The sequence below is a fragment of the Carettochelys insculpta genome, chromosome 26 (assembly GCF_033958435.1).
Source record: "Carettochelys insculpta isolate YL-2023 chromosome 26, ASM3395843v1, whole genome shotgun sequence".
Taxonomy (NCBI): Eukaryota; Metazoa; Chordata; order Testudines; family Carettochelyidae; genus Carettochelys; species Carettochelys insculpta.
The window spans coordinates 12,111,993-12,132,814 of NC_134162.1; the positions used below are offsets into that span (position 1 = coordinate 12,111,993).

General features: G+C 45.0%; 1 protein-coding gene across 1 annotated transcript in view; it reads left to right on the top strand.

Moving 5' to 3' along the window:
• Positions 1-20,822, top strand: part of LOC142001737 (complement receptor type 1-like) — a 201,210-nt gene that overhangs the window by 29,396 nt on the left and 150,992 nt on the right. Inside the window, exons 11-16 of the mRNA XM_074977257.1 lie at positions 605-799; positions 2,051-2,119; positions 2,932-2,979; positions 5,864-5,918; positions 6,644-6,647; positions 7,143-7,241. Coding sequence (XP_074833358.1) covers positions 605-799; positions 2,051-2,119; positions 2,932-2,979; positions 5,864-5,918; positions 6,644-6,647; positions 7,143-7,241 — 470 coding nt within the window. The remainder of the gene's footprint in view (positions 1-604; positions 800-2,050; positions 2,120-2,931; positions 2,980-5,863; positions 5,919-6,643; positions 6,648-7,142; positions 7,242-20,822) is intronic.

The window sequence follows — 20,822 nt, forward strand, 5'->3', positions numbered from 1 at the left end:
AGGGGTGGGGGCCTAGGGGCTGGGACAGCCCTGACCAAGGGTGGGGGTTATACACACCCCAGCCAACCCCTTTCACCTGCCTGGCCTCTTTGCGGAGCGCTCCCAGAGCCTGGCTGGTAGGAGATGCAGCTGAGCAGCGTTTGGCATCTCTGGATTGGGCCCCCTGTGGCCATGGGCCCACATGGGCAACATGTCCTACATGGACCCTAATTGTACCCCTGGCTGGAAAAAATGTCCTGATTTAATCTTTCTGCTTCTGGAACTTCTAGGAGCCCACAGAGTCCTTCAAGGCTGTTCGCTTCTTATTTGTTTGTTAGAGGGCATGTTGCCTTCTGATCAGGCTGTCTCCTGGGGTTTGTTTCATGGGTTGAAACTCTGCTAGAAAAATGGAGATGGGTTGGAGAAAAGGTTGGAAGCAGAAAGCACTTGGACTCTGAGGAAAGAAATGTCTCACATTATATTAAAATACACTGTGAATTACATATCTGTACAGCTACATGGTTTTTTCCCATCTAGTGGAGATCTTAGACGCACGTTTAATGAATATTTGCAGTTCACCTTTAACTGAAATGTCTGTTCTTGATACCAATCCTCTTTTCTTCAGTGATTACTTGTTCTCCTCCTCCTCCTATTATCAATGGGATGCACAATGGCAGTAGCGTGAAAAGCTTTGATTATAACTCAACAGTAACGTACAGATGTGACCACAATTTCTCACTTACTGGAGAAGCCTCCATCCACTGTACAACTAAAGATAAAATCAATGGTGTCTGGAATGGGTCTGCCCCTGAGTGCAAAGGTGAGTAGTGTCTGTTTTTGTCCTCCTCTTGCTCTACTTTCTCCCACCAGCTAAAACCATATTTTGACTACTAGGCAAACCCAGAAACCACGAGGACGTTTAGTTAGGCATTAATCATCTAAATAGTTACATGTTAGAAACTTAATCCTTAAAGAATGGATGACAATGCACGTATGCCTAACGGAGGACAAGCTGAAATTACATAGGTAGCCTTAATTTAAACTTCTTCTAACTTCTGAGGGCTTACTTTATGCGTTGAATAACTTTTTAGCTGCTGTGGACTTTATGTGCTTCTGACATTTTAAAAAGAAGAAAAAATTCTATATCCATAGGTAACAGGCTGTCCTCTGACATGTGTTGTCAGGGTTTGACTCTTGTACCTAGAGCACTACAACACATCACATATGCTAAAGGAGTAATTATAATAGCTGGCTGTTATCTCAGGGCTGACCAACAGAGGAGGATGCACAGCAAACAAAATCTAAACCTCAAATGGGTACCCTTATGTTAAATAACTCAATATTTAGATGTGAGTCTGCAGTATTAGAGAGATGGGTTTTCTTCTTACCTCATGCAATGTTGATTTGATGAGGGTGCCTTGCTCACTAATAACTTGGGTTTTGGAGAGCACAGGATTATCAGCATCTGTCATTAGAAAGAAAATGAGTTAAATTGATCTCCTGGCTCCCAGAACAGTGCACCATCTCTGAGGTCAAAGGGTATTTTGGGGTGAGAGAGATTAAGATATGAAGGTGACTTGCCCATGGCAAGAACTGTAGAGAACGCTCAGAGAAAACATCATGTTCCAGAGACTTGGGAAATCACTCTATCAAGTTCTCATGAGTAAAACTGAAGGAAAACGATGGGCAGGTTGTAATTCATGGCAGAAACAGGAGCACCACATTGAGCCTTTCACATCCATGCTACAAACCACAGATGTGTTAGAGCTCTTATGAGGAAAGGAAAAAAGAGAACTTTTTGTAAGGAAAAGTAGGCAGCTCAATGTAAGGATTACTATAAGCTTCCCCTTGAATATGTGAATGGGAGCCCAACAGCAGTCTTCAGGCTAGCCCAAATGATAATACACGGGCTCTGGCTGTGACAGTATGCTACAGCCATAAGTATGTCTTGTCTATAAAGATGCGGGTTTCTAAACATTACTTTGGCTAGCTCTTGGTTTGGATTGGCCAGCTGGTGCTGGGAGGTTGATGTAACATTCCTAACTGCTTTTTCGTCTTCTTTTTGCCCTAGTCGTAATTACCCAGGACAAACCCACAACTGTCCCTTCTGGAGGAACAGAAATAGGTGGTACTTTCTCAGGTAAATTGGAAGAATTTTGATTTACTCTAAGTCTAGTATTTGGGGTTCAAATTTCAACTTGAATAAAAAAGGAAACGCACAGTGTGCAGGTCACTTTAATTTCTGTAATTCTGCTGTTTATGGATTTAAATATGATGATGCTTATTTAGTGTTTGCCTAAAAACACAGTAGAGACCTGACTTGTACTTTTGCACATTCATCCCAGCACTGATTACATTGTTTTTCCCTGGTAGTCTACCACTGCCTTTCTTGGTCAATGAGTACTTGTTTGTTTACTCAGGCGGGCACTTCGGAAGTGGAGTTTAGCAGCTTACAGCAAATGTGGTGATGCATTCCCAACCCCAAATAAATTGAACCAAAATGGCAAAAGCTCTCCATGTGCACTAATAAGAGTGGGAAGAACAGTCTAAAGAAGAAACTCACTTTACCCAAGTGAATGTGCAGCTTAACCATAGCCCAAGAGAACCCTTAATATTTAGTGGTTCACTTTACAGAAAACCTTCAAAACCCTGATTGGGCCCTCCATTTATGCAATGGTTTTCCTGGCAGCATTCCAAGGTATGAATGTATACAATGTTTTGCAAAGCTGCTTTTCTTTGCCAAGAAGGATGAGATTGTGGTTTCTAACAACCGAAGATTCTCCATTGTAGAATTTAGTGTTTATAGCAATACCTTAATTGTTCATTAACATCTGGTATAATCTAGGGTACTAACAGCAGCTTCCTATGGCTGGGTTGTGAATGAGTTCCTTTAGGTTACTGACATGAATTTGGTTTCAGATTCTAGCTCAATTTTTTTCTTTTTCTCTTTAGGGCTTGGCAGACATATTGACATAGCCATCGGCACCAGCATTGGTACTGGTAAGTAACTTAAAACTGAAAAAAAAAATCATTAAATGCACTAAAGCTGTGACTATATTTTAAGACGCGGAGCCCAAGACTATTTTAATATTGGCCTTTCTCCATCACATGCATTTTGCCCACTGCTTAATTGCTAAAGATGCTGGGGTTTTAGAGTTCTGGAACTTTTCTGCCATTGAGTAATGCGCCCAATGCTGCCTCATAAAAGCACTGCTATTCTCTGGAGAGACCCTTATATTCATACTCTTAGCTGTCGTCCCTCTCTGTAGGCTCAGAACATATTCACATTTGCTTGAGCAAGGCAGCTTGCTGTGATTCTATCTGAAATTTGTCGGCAGAATATTGGAGAACAAAAAAGGAGGAGGAATTTCATTTCCCCCTTCATCCCCAGGGAAATCAAGTGGAGTTTCATTTCTGAAGCAGTGGTATAGGTAGGACAGGAAAAGGTGGTGGGCTCAGCAGGTGAACAGGCAATGATGGGGAAGGGATGGAGAGCCAGGAGGAAGGAAGGATTTAATGCCCTAGGGAGGTGGGGGGCAGGAGGGATCCTGTACCATGGGAAGGGAGAATGAGGGATCCATTGCTCTGCCAGGGGTAAGAAGGGGATGGATTCAGGAAAATCCAGTGCCCTGGGGAGAGGGGCAGGGAGGGGAGTGAGCACAGGAGGGATCCAGCACCCGAGCAAGAAGGGGGCGGGAGGGATGGGGAACCTGCCTTCCCCCACCCTCCCTTACTGCTTAACAGGCACTGGGGGGCGGGCACAGAGGCTGAAGGCTGCAACCATGCACCAGAGGGAGGCCCACAGGGGCTTGAGTTCACGGACACCCTGCCTGTGGCTTTAGGAGGCTCTGACCCCGATTTGGGTAGGCTGGGATGCTAAGTTTGTGGGCCACCCACCCACAGCTACACTCCCGTTCTGGAGTTCTGTTTTGGGTGAGAATACTTCCTCACCACTTTGGACTTCATCGATCTGTCTGATGTCTACCCGAAATGGAAAAGCTAGGAAGAGAAGTTGTAAGAAGATAAAAAAAAAAAAACCACTTTGTCAGTTAGATTGGATTGTCTCGTATTACACAGGGAGTCAGACAGCTGTTAGCCGTGTCTACACGTGCACGTTACTTCGAAGTAGCGGCACTAACTTCAAAATAGCGCCCGTCACGGCTACACGTGTTGGGTGCTATTTCGATGTTAACATCGATGTTAGGCGGCGAGACGTCGAAGCCACTAACCCCATGAGGGGATGGGAATAGCGCCCTACTTCGACATTCAACATCGAAGTAGGGACCATGTAGTCGTTGCGCGTCCTGCAACTTCGAAATAGCGGGGTCCGCCATGGCGGCCATCAGCTGAGGGGTTGAGAGACGCTCTCTCTCCAGCCCCTGCAGGCCTCTATGGTCACCGTGTGCAGCAGCCCTTAGCCCAGGGCTTCTGGCTGCTGCTGCTGCTGCAGCTGCAGATCCATGCTGCATGCACAGGTTCTGCAACCAGTTGTCGGCTCTGTGTATCTTGTGTTGTTTAGTGCAACTGTGTCTGGGAGGGGCCCTTTAAGGGAGCAGCTTGCTGTTGAGTCCGCCCTGTGACCCTGTCTGCAGCTGTGCCTGGCACCCTTATTTCGATGTGTGCTACTTTGGCATGTAGACGTTCCCTCGCAGCGCCTATTTCGATGTGGTGCTGTGCAACGTCGATGTTCAACATCGACGTTGCCAGCCCTGGAGGACGTGTAGACGTTATTCATCAAAATAGCCTATTTCGATGTCGCCACATCAAAATAGGCTACTTCGATGTAGGCTTCACGTGTAGACGTAGCCGTTATGTTCTTGGCATCCAGGGTCAGTCAGCCTGCAGCGTTCTCCACATAATAGATCTTGAATTTTTGGTGATCATGCTAGCATGCTCTGAACACGTGTCCTCCCCTTCAACTAGAATAACGTAGCTTAACCCTGGGGAGCAGACTGCTCCTTAGGTGGGAATGGGGAACCTGTCCAGCAAAGCACTCCAGTGCGTGCCTGTGTCCCGATGAAGTTAGCAGGTGTTGGACCACAGAATAGCATTGTCGAGGGGCAGATAATACGGACCCTGTGCATTTGGAGCTCTTACTTGCAGGGTTCTAGCACTTTCCTGATCAATGCGGACAGCACTGTCTTTCTGAGAATATGCCAACCTAAGCCATTCTGTAGCCTGCATCCCTCTCACATGGTTCTAAGATACAGCTGACCCGTGTGCTGATCAGGAAAACTGTGCTCAGATCTCATGACCAGTACGGAAACATGATTTTAGCTAATACAGCGTTACCTGAAATTAGGCAGGGTTTGTTTGGGTTTTTTGGCGGGGCGGGGGAGGTATTTTAAAGTTTGAGAGTGGGAATCTGATGAATGTGGATAGCTTCTTTTTCTAATTCGTATTTATCAGTTGAAAATATTACATCAACGGGAGAAGTACTCAAGCAAGCTTTACTAGATAATGAGCATAACACTTGGGTGGAGAATTTAAATACCCTGAAGAAGACTGCAGGAAAGAAGTTGAATTTAAACTTGAACATCTTGTATGTGAAATAAATTGAATACTGAGCATTACCCTGGATGAGCTAGGAATACAGACAGACCTTAAGCTGTACACAGAAGCCTTAAAGACTTGATAAATAAGGAGATCCAACATGAGAAGCCCTTTCTAGATTTAGGGGTAAAGTTCTTGTGATTTTTTTATGAGGTATCTCAGAGGGGCTTATTTATCATCCTCAGGGAAAAAGTATGTCCTATGATGCAGGTAATCTGTCAGCAGTGATGAGAATAAGTTCCAGAACTACAGAGATGCATAATTATCATTTAGCAAAATGGTACTTTATGTATATTTCATTATTAAATTGATCTTTTTTTTTGTTTCTAAGTTGTTCTTGTTGCGGTTACTGCTCTGATAACATTGACAGTTTGGAAGAAAAAAGGGTAAGCCCAGCCCAAGGTACAAGGTTTTTTGTTTTTTTTTTGAGCTTTACTATGCCTGGTTAGATGACTGAGATTTTTCTTGCACGTAGCTGTTGTCAGAAGGTGTCACGTGTAGGGTACGTTGAGGATTGAACTAATATGCACCACTGCCATTGAAGGGATAACATTTCATTGTTAAATGAAGATGGTGCCTAGAATTGTGTCTCCTACATTTTTGCTCATGATAAATTTTAAAGTTTTATAACACAACTTAGACTGTCTTCTCCACTAACCCTGTTATTTCTCTGAGGCTGTGTCTACACTACAAAAATAACTTGGAAGGTGCTTACTTTGAAGTCCAAGTCCAAAGTAAGCAACTTTGAAGTTGAGTGTCTACACATACCCTACTTTGAAGTTAAACTTTGAAGTAGGGCACTACTCCATTCCTGGGAACGGAATAAGGATTTTGAAGTTGGGCTCCCTACTTAACTTTGAAGTTAGGGAAGATGTGTGTAGACTCTCTGCTGAATACTTCAATGCAGTGCCTAACTTCAAAGCTAATTCTGAAGTTGAGTTAGTTCCTAGTGTAGATGCACCCTGAATGTTCGTTTGGTACTCCAAACAAACTGTATTACAAAACACTAGTATTAAACAGATCACTTGCCTTTGTCCAGATTGTTTAATAGATAACGTTTGTCTGTTGCATTTGCCAGAAAATAAGTGTTGTGTTACTGATGTTTGTATAGCATTGTAAGAAAATTTTTCTACTGAACATTAAGTATTTCAAACAGAACTCTGTCAATTGCTTGATACTCTTACAGCTTAATTTTATTTGCTAAACAAAGTAGTTTTACTTTACAGTGGGAAAGCTTAAGCCGTGGTTTGTCTTGGCAGTTACCAACTCTGCTTGCCTAATGAGTTCTAGCCCTGTTACAGCCATACTGCATGTTTTCTCCTACTTTTTCTATATAGTTAGGAAAATATTACGATCTTTGCTTTAACATGAAATCAGTTGAAAATATATTTCTCTTGACTCCTAGTGATATGCATCATGTAATCTTTTTTTTTTTTATTTAAAAGTTAACACCTGCTGGCTTTTAATTACAAAAGCTAATATTTGTTTCTCAACATACTGGAAAGCAGAACATATGAAACGTTTAAAGTATCACACAGATTAAAGTCTAAAGCTGTTGAAGACTAAAATATATAACTATTTTGATTTTAACTGTTATCTTCTTTTTTCAGGGTGAAGACCAATCCTGGCTAATGGCTATAGCTTGCAAATTTACAGATGTAATATTGGGAGCAACAAATGGAAATTTAGGAAATAAGCTTCATGCATTGGTATTGAACTTTTGTGGTGAAAACAGACCTCTCTCAGGCAACTGATGTTCTGTTCACTACAACTTTTCTCCTTTGAACTGAAATTGTAATAGGAATCCACTGTATCTCAACCAAGCAGAAATTAAAAGAGAACTGTATCATCCCTTTTGCCTTTAAAAACTGGTTACGGAACCAAGTAAAGGCACTTGGCCACAGCAATATTACTTGCTGTTGCGTTCATACAGCTGGCTCCTTATTCTGCCAGTCCGTAGTGCTAAATGCTTCAGCTGTTAAAAGACCTGCTAGCCATCTGAACATGTCATAGTTTGGATTCTGGGGCTGAGCTGCACGTTGCAAGAAAGCCTGTTCAGATGCCCACTTACATGCTTCTGTAATGTGTAATAATTTTTAAACATAAATTTAAGCAGGTCACACCCTAAATTAAACATTGTAGATTCCTGATGTGACCTGCCTTCCGATTTACTATTCATCTAAAGGCTTTTGCTGACATGAGAATGTCTGCAGATAAATGCACCATTTGTTCTCATCTCTTTAACTTCAGTTTCTTTTTACAAATGTGATTTATAGCATCTCCCCTAAGGGAAAAGAATGAAGTGTGTGAATTTACATGGGGTTCCAGAGATGTTTGGAATACTCCACAATGAATTTTTAATAAAATGTAGTGAAAATAAGGAACCCTGTTTCTTTCCTTCCAATCAACTAGCACTTTATCAGAAGAGAGCAATAGGCTCAAAAGTGTACATCATAGCATGTTCTCTCAGGGTTTAGTGACTAAGCTAATTTATATTTTGCATTCAAAGACAGTCTTTGTAGGTCTGAATACAAACTTTTTAAACTGCAGAAATGGCATTCTCTGCTGGTAAAATGAAGGTGATCGCAATCCAATGTTTTAGTGTAATTTATTTTACAATTTAAACATGATTACACTCTTTTTTAACAATCTTGACTATATCGATATATTGACTTCTGTTTAGCAATTTGCACAAGGCTTTCCACAGGTGATGATGATGTAACTGAAGGAATTGATGGGATTTGCAATGTCATCTCTGTTTAAAAAGTATTTTTCTTAAATAAAAGGAATACTAAATGAGACTCTAGTATCCTGTCTTTTTTCATGTTTATTACATACGATAAGCCAATGCATTGCAGTGTTGAAATCTAGCCCTCTCTCCTGATCCAGTCACTAGCTGCTAGCAGAACAGAAGAATTTTTGTCTTCTTCCTCATGCAGGTAAGCATCTTTCTTTTCTAGGGGAGAGGGATTTTTTCTGATAAATGTGAAAAGGGTGTTGTTTGGTTGAATGATTCCTTTTTCCACATGGGGAGAGGCTAGAGAGACTGGGACGTTTCAGTCTGGAAAAGAGGCGATTGAGGGGCGATATGATAGAGGTATATAAAATCATGAATGGTGTGGAGAAAGTGAATATAGAAAAATTATTTACCTTTTCCCATAATACAAGAACTAGGGGACACCAAATGAAATTGATGGGTAGTAGGTTCAAAACTAATAAAAGGAAATTTTTCTTCACACAGCGCACAGTCAACCTGTGGAACTCCTTGCCGGAGGAGGCTGTGAAGGCCAGGACTCTATTAGGGTTTAAAAAAAAGCTCGATAAATTTTTGCAGGTTAGGTCCATAAATGGCTATTAGCCAGGGGTAAAGTATGGTGCCCTAGCCTTCAGTACCAGGGCAGGAGATGGTTGGCAGGAGATAAATCACTTGATCATTGTCTTCTGTTCTCCTTCTCTGGGGCACCTGGCATTGGCCACTGTCGGCAGACGGGATACTGGGCTGGATGGACTTTTGGTCTGACCAGTATGGCCATTCTTATGTTTTTGTCCAGAGTCCCACGGGATTGCTGTCAGAGAGAGAGATCCCACTGCACTTGAGCTGCAATCAATGCTCCAGCATCACCTGCAACCACAACTTCCCCCTTGACCTTGCATCCTGTTACAGTGGGAACAAGCAAAGTGAGGGACAGTGGTAAATGGAGCTGTGGCACATTCTTTCTCAGATCTATGGCATTCATCACAGGTCACCATCTTCAGGAATAAGAGCATCTTGCTGGGGATGCTTCTCTTCCTCTGGAGCATTATGGAGGCATTACTAAGAGAACATGGAAGCTTCCCTCTCAGTTCCCTGAGTCCACACTATTCCCTGGTCTCACAACATAAGGGTGGAGATCAGATATCCAACCTTGCACTCATGTTGAACTGCACTTTGGTCCTTATGCACTAGACCTCACCTATTGGTCTTTCTGCTTGATTGATCTTGTAATGAAGTAGCAAAAAGAAATGCTAGAACTATAAACACAGTCTCTTATTTTTTCTAGATACAACAAATGAGTCTTGCTGTCTGCCCCCAATGGGGCAAATTGGGAATATTTAGCCATATCTCTCTCTTGAATCATCAGGTTGGAATGAGCTTTAGCTGAAGGGAACTGGAGGCATATTTAAGGAAAGATGACTCAAATGTCTCATAGCAACTGACGGTCCATTTCTCATCAAAGGTGTTTGTATTTTTCAAGTATTGAAATGTGAAACCATTTAAATATTCTCTTGTGTTCACTCACAGAGAACACTGTCAAATGCAGGGTCCCTTCCAAAGACCAGGAAATGACACAGGGAAGGGAACACAAACACTGAGGAAGGTTGCTCATGTGGCTAAACCACAAGAGAAAGAGGGGAGTGCTTGAAGCTTTGCTTTTGGCTCCACCACCCATTGTGTGTTATTTATTTATACTAAGGTTAACACTGAAGATCCCCACTGGTGGACCAGGACCCTGTTTCACTAGATGCAGCACAAACACAGAACAACCTGTAGCTATAGCTGCATCAATACACACAGTCCCATCACTTTGGGTCAAAGATTTTCACAGGTGGTCTACGATTTCCAAAGGGGGCTCATCTCCATTCAAAACATTTCAGGATCTGCAAACTGGAAGGGAAAAAAAGCTTTCATGGGTCTAGGTCATGGCATTACTGTAATTTCCGTTAGTGTTATTTGGTGTATGCTCGTTTCGCTACACGCCCCCCCCCCATTGCATTTTACAGCTGTATTTTGTTCAAATGGGTGTGGGACTGCATATATGACAAGGAGCTGCTGCTTTTAAATGGTGACGGATGTTGCCTGAGGGGTTGGCTTGAACCTGCTGCGAAAGGTTATAAAACAGAAGCTACAACTATCTGGGCATATTTGCAGAATGAACGACGAACAAAAAATCAAGACCCTGGTATTCGGCATAATGGACAGTTAGAACAGAAGAGGCAGACCCCACAGAGAATGGATAGATGACATAGTAGATTGGTGTGGAGCTAGTCTACAGAAACTAAGCCACTCCATGCTGGACAGGGAAAGATGGAAGGAAATAGTGAGAGGCATCAGGCACCAATGAGCACTGAGCCCAGGGTTATTGCTGATTATGATGATGACATTTCACTGACCCAAACCATCGACTATGCAGCAGAATTTTGATGTTCTCTAGCTACTTTACTAGATACCGTTTTGTCCATGGGTGTGTTTAAGAATCATACCACCAGGGGAGAGACAGAAGGAGCAGAAAACAAGTCAGCCTGTACCAGCTGATGCTGCTTTTAAACCAACCCAAAAAAAAGCATAGAAAGCAGAGGGCTTGGGAGGTACTCTATTAGCTGAAATAGCTTTGGTGCAGTGAGCAAGGAAAAGCATATGCACTTGTTTGCGTCCCACTGTGTTGAAAGAAACAGGACTTTGTACAGTCTTTGTAAACAGACAAGGTTGAACTAAAGGCACTGGGTATCCATCATCAATTTCTCCTCCCATTTGGGACAAACTCCAAGACCCTAAATTTTGGCACACTGCTCTGGTTAGTGAAGCTAACAGTACTGACTCAAAACCAAGGTCACTTTTCTTCTGATGGGCCTGCTGCAGTTGTCATACTTTAAATAATAACTGGGCAAAAAAAATGCTCTAAGAAGCCTGCTGTTGTGTGCTGGTGTAGATAATTGGCCAATCTAGTAGAAACAGTTGTTTGAGTTCTTTTGCCACCTATTGCAGGGAAAGGCACAGCTAAATACTAGCCTAGCAAAGCCATGCTAGCCTAATGGCTAAGATAAGCCCTTTGGGGTGGTGGAGACTTGGTTCAATTCTTAGCATAGGCTGTGTCCTCAAGCTTACCTGTTTCTGAGTGGCTCCCCTTTACTTTAGTATTGATTGGGCACAAACTAGCCCTTTCAGTGTGAAGTCCTCTGTGGTGTGGTGGTTTGGGCAGTGCCCTGGATTCACAGAGTGGTGAGTTCTAGTCTTCTCTTCCCTGGTGAGAGAGAGGGTTTTGCAAAAATATTTGCTGCCTCAGCGTTTTTAATAAAATGCAGTTCACTCTCTTGCCCCTCTGTGGCAGGTGCTCACCTTGGAGGCAGGAGATCCCAGTTCCAATCCCTTCTCTGCAAAGGGACTGGCACAGGGATCTCCTGCCTCCCAGGGACCACCCCCTGCCCCCCCTTCCCCTACCCCCCACCCTCCAACCCCCCTCCCCAACCTACCCCTCTAGAGGTGAGAGCCCCCTGTTCAAGTCCCCTCCTTTTCCCAGGAAGTCAAGGGCTCCTGCAAAGGAGAGGGGACCTAAACAGGAATCTGCCACCTCCCCCTGGGAGAGAGGATTTCTCTGGTCAAACCCCTTCTAAAGGGGGCAGAGACAGGATTTGAACTAGGAAATCCAAGGATCTCCTACCTCCTCAGCAAGCACCACAACCACCAGGCTAGAGAGTGATCCTAGCTATGCTACTGCCCCAACTCATATTTAAGTTAAGGAGAGCAGCGCCAATATGAAATGCTTAACAATGAAAGAGCTCTAAGGAGGGAAAGGCAGGTCTTGAACCAAGGAACCCCACTTGTTTGCTGAGTAGTACAACCACTACACTACAGAGAGCTCCTCTAAACAAGCTTTGCTTTGACCCACTTAACAGAGAAGCATCAGCATAGTTACTGCTCAAAAATCAGCAGCAGGGAAGAACTGAACACCGGACCACAGACTGCAAGAGAGTTGCATTGCCCTTTACACTACACTGCTTTTCTTTGTCAATGGTCTTAACTTTGACTCAATCAATGGTTACTTAAAGTGGAACATCAACAAAGAAGAGCAGATGCCTGCTTTTCTAGCCCAGACAAGAATCAAGCTGACATCTTCAGCAACCCCAACCACCTGCTTTAGGCTACTATGGTACCACAGAAGTCTTCCTTACTATCCTTGCTTTGGCTTAATCAATGATTAATTAAAGTGAAACTTCAACAGGAAAACAAACACAACTTCTTTCCCAATGGGCAGCTAAGGGACTTGAACCAGCATACCTACTATAAGCAAGCAAGCACACTAAGCACTGCCCTAGAAAGGGGAACTCTAACTCAAGGCCTTACTTTGGCCCAATTAACTGATAATTAAAGTGGCACCTCTGCAACAGGAAACAGGTATGCAGATCCCCTCTCACCAAGCCCAGTCAAGATTCAAAGCAGGGTCTCAACCAGCTTAGGCACTTTGACTCGGTCAATAGTCAATTAAAGTGGAACATCTTCAACAGAAAAATATGAAGGGTCCCAATGCAACCAAGGAAAATTTGAACCCCTATCTTTTGGAGCCCACAAGAGTGCTAGCACCACACTATTACACAGGGCTTTTTATTTAGAGCTAACACCTGGACCAAAGACAAGGGCTCTCAAACCTCAATTTGCCATGAGCACCTTCAGGCAACAGAAATTACTGCACAACCCCAAGATGGGCGTACCCAAATCTGAGCCCACACAAGCCCTGTTCCTCCAGGTGAGGGAAGCCAAAGCCAAAGCTTAAGCCCCACTGTCCCAGGTTGCAGGGGGGCTAAAGCCAAAGCCCAAGGGCTTCAGCCCCAGAGAGGGCGCCAGGAACCTGAGTCCCAGTATCAAGGGCTCAAGCTGTTGAATTTGGCTTTGGTCTCAAGTACTGGGACTTGAGTCTAGCAACAGCCCTGGTGACCCCATTAAAATCATGATGCAACCCACAGTTTGAGAGCCTCTGAACTAATCAACAGTAACAGAGAGTAAGCCGTGCTAGTCTACACACTATCAAAACAAAAAGCAGTCAAGTAGCACTTTAAAGACTAGCAAAATAGTTTATTAGGTGAGCTTTCGTGGGACAGACCCACTTCTTCAGACCATATCCAGACTGTTCTGGTCTGGATATGGTCTGAAGAAGTGGGTCTGTCCCACGAAAGCTCACCTAATAAACTATTTTGCTAGTCTTTAAAGTGCTACTTGACTGCTTTTTGTTTTGAACTAATCAAGTATTAATTAAACCACAACCTCATCAATAGGAAAGTGAATGCAATTGCCTGCTTAAAACATTAGCTAGCAGACAGTGTACCCACACCCGGGCACTCAGCATCAGAGGCAAGGACCCCAACTCTATTGAGGGCATTCTACTTTAGAGCCTTGCTTTGGGCCAATTAACAGATAATTAAAACAGAACAGAGGCAAGAGAAAAGTCTCAGAGTTGCCACTGTTTGGATTCCTTGTCATGAGGCCCAGAGAAAAATCAAACACGCATCTCAACTACATTATGTAATTACGATTGCCCCTGTATTACATACCCTGGTTGACTATTATGTATGTAGAGTGGCTTTCTCTGCTCCCTGCACTTCTTTTGCAGCTGCCTTAGAGAGAAGACCATGTCAACGGTAGACCTCTCTGCGCAGAATCCGCACTGCGATTCGGGGTACACCCTCTCAGCAATCTTCTGGAGTCTGCCAAGGATGACGCGAGTGAACAGTTTACCAGTGATGCTTAGGAGGGAGATTCCACGGTAGTTGTTGCAGACGCTTCTGTCTCCTTTGTTCTTATACAACGTTACAATGTTAGCATCACGCATATCCTGTGGAACCTCACCCTCTTTCCAGCACAGTAGCTCATGCAGGGGTTCCAGGAGAGTGTCCGCGGCACATGTGATTACCTCTGGTGGTATACCACCCTGACCAGGGGCCTTTCCTGCTGCAATGCTGTCGATGGCTGTCTTCAGTTCATCCACAGTTGGTTCTTGATCCAGTTCGTCCATTACTGGTAGGAGCTCGACGGCATCAAGGGCTGCGTCAACCACAACGTTCTCGCGTGAGTACAGCTCAGAGTACTGCTCAACCCAGCGCTCCATCTGTTTGGCTTTGTCAGCAATGACTTCACCAGATTTGGATTTCAGAGGTGCCGTCTTGTTCTGGGTGGGTCCTAATGCCTTCTTCATACCCTCGTACATTCCTCTGAGATTACCAAAGTCGGCACAGGTCTGGATGCTGCTGCATAGCTGGAGCCAGTGGTTGTTGGCACAGCGCCTGGCTGTCTGCTGTACTGTTCTTCTGGCCTCTCTAAGTGCTTGCTGGGTACTCTGGTTCGGTGAGCGTTTGTACTCCAGGAGTGCAGCGCGCTTCTTTTCAATGACTGGAATCATCTCATCAGAGTTAGCTTCGAACCAGTCGTTCGTGTTTCTAGCTCTTCTTCCAAACACCGACAAGGCCGTGTTGTAAACTGTATCCCTCAGATGTTGCCATTTGGATGTCGCATCGACACCCCCAGGGACGCTGCGCAGATTATCCTGGAGGGTCTCAAACTGCTCCACAAGATAGGTTGTCCTCCACGGTTACTGAAGATGATCCAGTTGTTCCACGAAAACATGAGAGGAACCATCCAATATGATGGCGCATTATTGGATGCTTCCAGAATCAGGAGTGGCGTCAAACAAGGATGTGTGCTTGCTCCGACATTGTTTGGGATCTTCTTCGCACTCCTCCTGAAGCATGCCTTTGGATCTTCAACAGAGGGCATCTTGCTGCACACAAGATCTGATGGGAAACTGTTTAACCTTGCAAGGCTGAAAGCTAAGACTAAGGTGTGAGAAGTCCTCATCAGAGACATGCTGTTCGCAGACGATGCTGCTGTCGTGTCTGTAGCCAGACAGACAGCCCCCTCTCAGACCAGCATTGCTGGGAACACAAGGGAGCCAAAAACAACAGGGCACTTAACATAAATTCCAGCACAGCCTTTGAAGCTGTGAGAAGCACAGGTGTGCTGCTACAATGTGCCTCTGGGAACATATACAACGATTAGGCTCACAGCAGACAGAGAAGCTGTGACAGACATGGCTCTTAGCCCTTACTAAATAACGTGATGCACACACACCAACATCCTAGGTGGGAAAATATTTACCCTAATAAAAGGAATGTCCAGTAGTCGAAACTTATTGTTTCTCTCCCTTGCAAGTGTAAACTACTCTTGCGAGAGCTGGCGTCGCCCAGACAGACCAGCCCCAATTTGGCATAAGAAAGGAGAAAGAGAATAAAGGAGTACAGAGGTACAAGTATGGGACCTACAGCACCATGATTTTTAAGTGCTTTTCACTATCTATCTGCTGGTCAGATAAGTGACAGCCTCCCAAGGCTTCTGCAGCTAAAAGGGTCCCTGAGCCTTGTCCCTTATTCGTCTTTCCGCGGAACTGAGTGACCAATCCTGGCTTGGCACCGCTGGAACCGAGAGATGCAAGGAGGGTAAGAAGCACCCACACCTGATCTCCTATCTTTAGTGTACACATATTTTGAAATAGAGCTCTATACTTTGTTTTCTTTCTTTGGGATTGTGGCTTCAGTTTTGTAACTTGTTTGTGTGTGTAACGTCTATACATTTAAATAAGTAGGCACTAGCAATTTTGTAACCACATGATTAGAATCTAGTTTAATAAATTTTGGTAACCATTTGTGCATAAGCCTGACTTGTTTCTCTGGTTTACTGTAAAGCAGCCAACACAATTAAAGAACCTCAGCCGTTTTGGCTATAAAGCCTGGCCATTAGGTGAGAGTACTAAGAGCCTAGCATTGAGTTGTGCCGCCTCCACGGGGCAAACTCTTGGGGCGCCTGTCAGTCAATCCTGACTGCCCGCTGCGAAGGGGCTCTGAGCTCTAGCAGTTAAAGTCACGGATGGTATAATACGGGCATAGCTGGCACCTCACCAAACATCCTTGGCCATCGGCTAACAGTGTCTCCCACAGAAGACCAGCTTCAAAAACTGCTGGATCGGTTCTCCAAAGCGTGCAAGGACTTTGGGCTTACCATCAGCCTAAAGAAGACAAACGTACTCGGTCAGGATGTTGCTGAATCCCCATCAATCAGCATTGACAACTATACGTTACAGGTTGTCCACGAGTTCGTTTACCTCGGGTCCACCATCACTGACACCCTGTCGTTGGACACTGAGCTAAATAGGAGGATCGGAAAAGCAGCCACAACTCTGTCCAGACTCAGCAAGAGAGTGTGGAATAACAACAAGCTGTACACTCACACCAAAATGCAAGTCTACAGAGCCTGCATCCTCAGCACCCTCCTTTATGGCAGCGAGACTTGGACCCTGTATGCCCTCCAGGAAAAGAGGCTGAACGTCTTCCACTTGCGCCGCCTCAGGCGCATCCTTGGAATATCATGGAAGGACGGAGTGACCAACACTGCCGTCCTCAAGCAAGCTGGAATCCCAACCATGCACACCCTCCTCAGGCAGCGTCGACTCCGCTGGCTCGGCCACGTCCACAGGATGAACGATGGAAGGATTCCAAAAGACATCCTGTATGGTGAGCTAGCCTCTGGCAAAAGACCTCCCAGACGCCCCAGTTGCATTACAAAGATGTCTGCAAGAGAGACCTCAGAGAGGTAGACATCGAGCTGGACAACTGGGAAGAACTAGCAGACGACTGCAGCAGATGGAGGCAGGGGTGACACGAGGGCCTTCAGCAGGGCGAGTTGAAGATCAGACAGCTAGCAGAGGAGAAGCGAGCACACAGAAAGCACAATAAGTACTTGCCAGACACCCACTATATCTGCAAGAGATGCAGCAAGGACTGTCACTCTCGTGTGGGTCTTTATAGTCACAATAGACGCTGTAAATGAAGTCCTCAATTGAAACTTTAAAGGGCGCGATCCAAAGTCTATGCAGACTGAAGGATGCCTACTTGCAGGTTGACTATTGATTAGGCAAAAACAATGTGGGGCATACAGCTCAAGACGGAGTGAGGCTGCAAAGGTCGTTTTCTGAGTTGTGCAGGAATAGCCTTATCTCTGGCATTTCCTAACTTGTAAGCGCTGGGCTTTGCAACCAACATCCATCTGAACATAGTTCTTACTGTAAGCAGTTTCCTAGTTTGTTTTTTTTAAATAAGGTATTTTATTATTTAACTAACACCTTTCTGTCACACACACACAGACTGAACGCTAATGTCACTGCATGGCTGAACACACTATTACCACTTGAGCTGAAGACCTAACCAAGCTAACAAATAGCAGCAGAAGGTTTTTATCACCCAAGAGGGCATGAGCCACTGGCATTATGTTGGGGCATGAAGAGCATGGCTCAGCACCTCCCCCATCTTCCCCATAGACATTTCCTGGGGATGCCAGTGAGAGAGGGGGAAATGGTAACTTATAACAGTGAATAACTCAGCCAAATGTGAATTGAATTTCAAATGGGAATGGGAATGACCTGTAATCAGAGGGCTTTATTTTCTTGCACTCCAGAGGTCTGCTGTAAACAATGGAGACGTTAGAATTCCCCAAAGGTCACAAGAATTTTTTTATTCTTAGTAGGCAAATGATAGCCAACGTAAATATGCGTCATGACCAACTCCTTCTGTAACTTGGAAATAAAACAGCTTGTCAAGGAGCCAATAAGTCAATTCTTAGATAAACAACAGCCTACACCCTTTAGGATCACATAGTCATTGCTGTGGTCTGGCCACTCAATTCCACTGGAAGAAGTCTAAAACACTATCTTCATCATCTACAGTAAACCCTGGATTTAACAGACCAATGGAGGGAAGGGGTGTCTGTTAATGCCGAAAGCTGCTCGTGACCACCCAAGGCTAGGCACTCCCACATAAAATAAGTTTCCCTGAAGCAGGCATGCGTTTGCCCAGGGCTCTGGGTGGCTGGATGCCCGCCAGCTGTCCAGTCTGGGCACTCACCCTGCTGGGAGGAGGTTGAGCACTCCCCCTCACCCTTGGCCAGCAAGCCGCCCACGAGGAGTAGCAGCAAAGTTCACCACCCACCGGGTGGTGGTGCAGTCATTGTCCAGGGTGACTCAGAGGGGCTGGGAGAATAAAGGAGTTCTGCAAGGAACAAGCCTCTGAGTCCCCCACACTGCCACCAGTGTTACTGGTGCGCCTAGTCTCATGCAGCATATCAGTACATGCCACCTGCCCACACCACACCCCAGTAAGAGGAACACATGGCACATCCAGTGGTGATGACGGCCCACCAGCTCCAGGAGCTCCTGCGGGCCCCGCAGCCCCAGCAGCAGCAGCTCTGGTGAGCTGCTGGCATTTTTTAGGCAGGGTGGCAGACAGTGTCTGTTATTTCCAAAGTCCATTAAATCAGGGTCTGTTAAATTGAGGGTTTTACTGTATTATATACTTTGAATAAGAATGTGGGCTATATGCCTGCAAGCTGTGCTGTGTAAGCATAGTCCTGCAGCCCTGTGGAGCTCCCATGAAATCAATGGGGAAGGGTATGAAAGCTCAAGACCACTGTTCCCTCTAATTTTTTAAGTCTGTGTGCAGAATAAATTTTGTTAGGGGTACGTGGGACATACATATATGCACCACCAATAGAAACACATGCTGCTGGCTGTGGGCATGCTAATCATGTGGGTAGCATCTGATGCTCTCCTGGGCAGCTGCCCAAGTGCTCAGCTTACAAGGAACTATAAAATACCAAACAGGCAAAGTGTTGGACATGTGACTAAAAGAGGCACAGACTGAATTTACAATATCTGGCTCTGTTCCTGTAAATAACTCTATGCTGCTTGGGCCTTGGTATTTTACAGCAACCGTTGTCTTTACATGTCCTGACAGTATTTATATTCATTTGGCAGAGAGTCAGTAAAAACTGAAAAATTAGTCAAGATCGTCAGGCAAATCCTGCAGTGTTTACATAAGGACTAGATACGTCTGTGCCCTGATTAAACCCTCATCCCAGTCAACACTCTTGTTTAATTTAAGGACTGATGAATGATTTCAGCTGTTGGTGTATTGTGTGGGATCAGGAACAGGTAGGTATGTTAATGTCCTGCTTCACCCCAACTGTTGAATATCCTGCCAATAAAGCCAAAAGTGATCATTTCGATACTTATTTTCAATTAGCCTGTGTTCACGCCCCCACCCCCTCACGTACCCCGCCTAATACATTGCCCCACCTGCACCTGGAGACAAGGATTTAAATGGACCCAGCTCAGCAGAGCCCAAGGGATTCTCAGTCAGTTCAAGTGTAACAGGACTAGATACAACTTACAGGTACTCCCCAAAAGGTGGTGAGAGGATGAGCCCAGCTCACGGTAAGTGCCAGGCAGGCAAGACTGGGGGTGTGGGGGGGCATAATGAGGTTGAGTACGTCAGGGCCTGGCCTTAAGGCAAAGGGAGCAAGGCACTTGTTTGGGCCTTGGGCCCCAATTATCTAGAACATCCACTGCCCACTTGCTGCATTCTACTGTTAATGTGCCACCTGAGGCCCTGCAGACTCTTTGACCAGTCCTAATCTTGGTTGCTGAGAATAGTGCCACTGAACTGGGCACTGGAAGAGAGGGTGTGTCTCTCCAAGTTACTGAGTAAGTGTTACTAGCTAGACAAGAAATGGTAAGAGGGACTGAACCCCTGAGAGTTGCAACCCCAGGTGGGGGGGGGGCAGTGACCTGTGTTCCCTGAAAGCTGAGCATTTAGTGGCAGCTCAGGAGGGATTTAGCTGTTGCCCAACTGATCAATAGAGTACTCAAAGCTGGTAGCAGGTGTTGCTTTTGGTGGTGCACCTCCACATGTGCCTTGCCGAATCTAACAATATTACTTTGACCCATGGGTGGAAACAATTAGCAGGAATACTGATAGTGCCTAATCCAGAAGACTGAATCAGGAAGATGAGGCTAAGGTCCCCAGCAAAAGATGAAACTGCTCTAGAACAGGACAATATCTGTCCAGAGCTCATACCTGGCGTCACTAGTGGTGAGGTCATCCTGTGACAAGAAGTCATGGTTCCTCCTGGCTGCCTGCTGAAGTCCAACTGTGCTCCTAAATTACACCCTTCTGGCTGCATGTGATAATCACCAACAGTTTTAGAAACTGGAGCAGCTTTGTTGAGGGGGTGCCTGGAGATGCCAACACCTTTCAGTGGCTGCTTTCTTCAAAACAAGGTAAGATCATTTGCTTGGCAAAAAGTTGGTAATGCTTTAACCTAACCAAAAAGCAAGGTTAATGGGATTCTGGGGAAAAATCCTTCTGTATTGAAATCATTGGTTAGCTGCCAGTGACACCCCTCTTCACTTCAGAGAGCTCAGGGCTGGCCTAACCAACCCTTTCAAATAGCACCAAAAGGTTAGCTGTACATGCTTGTGTGCCACACCTTCCACTTTCTCACCTTTGTGCCCTGCCTGGGCACCAAGTGGAGGGATTTCTTGCCCATGGCAGAGGCTGAGAAGCCCCAGTGAGAACACTGGCTAGTGTTCTCCATGGCACCATGACTGGGGGGGGGTGTATTTGGCACAGTTTGCCTTGTTGTTTTGGGATGTGAGGGA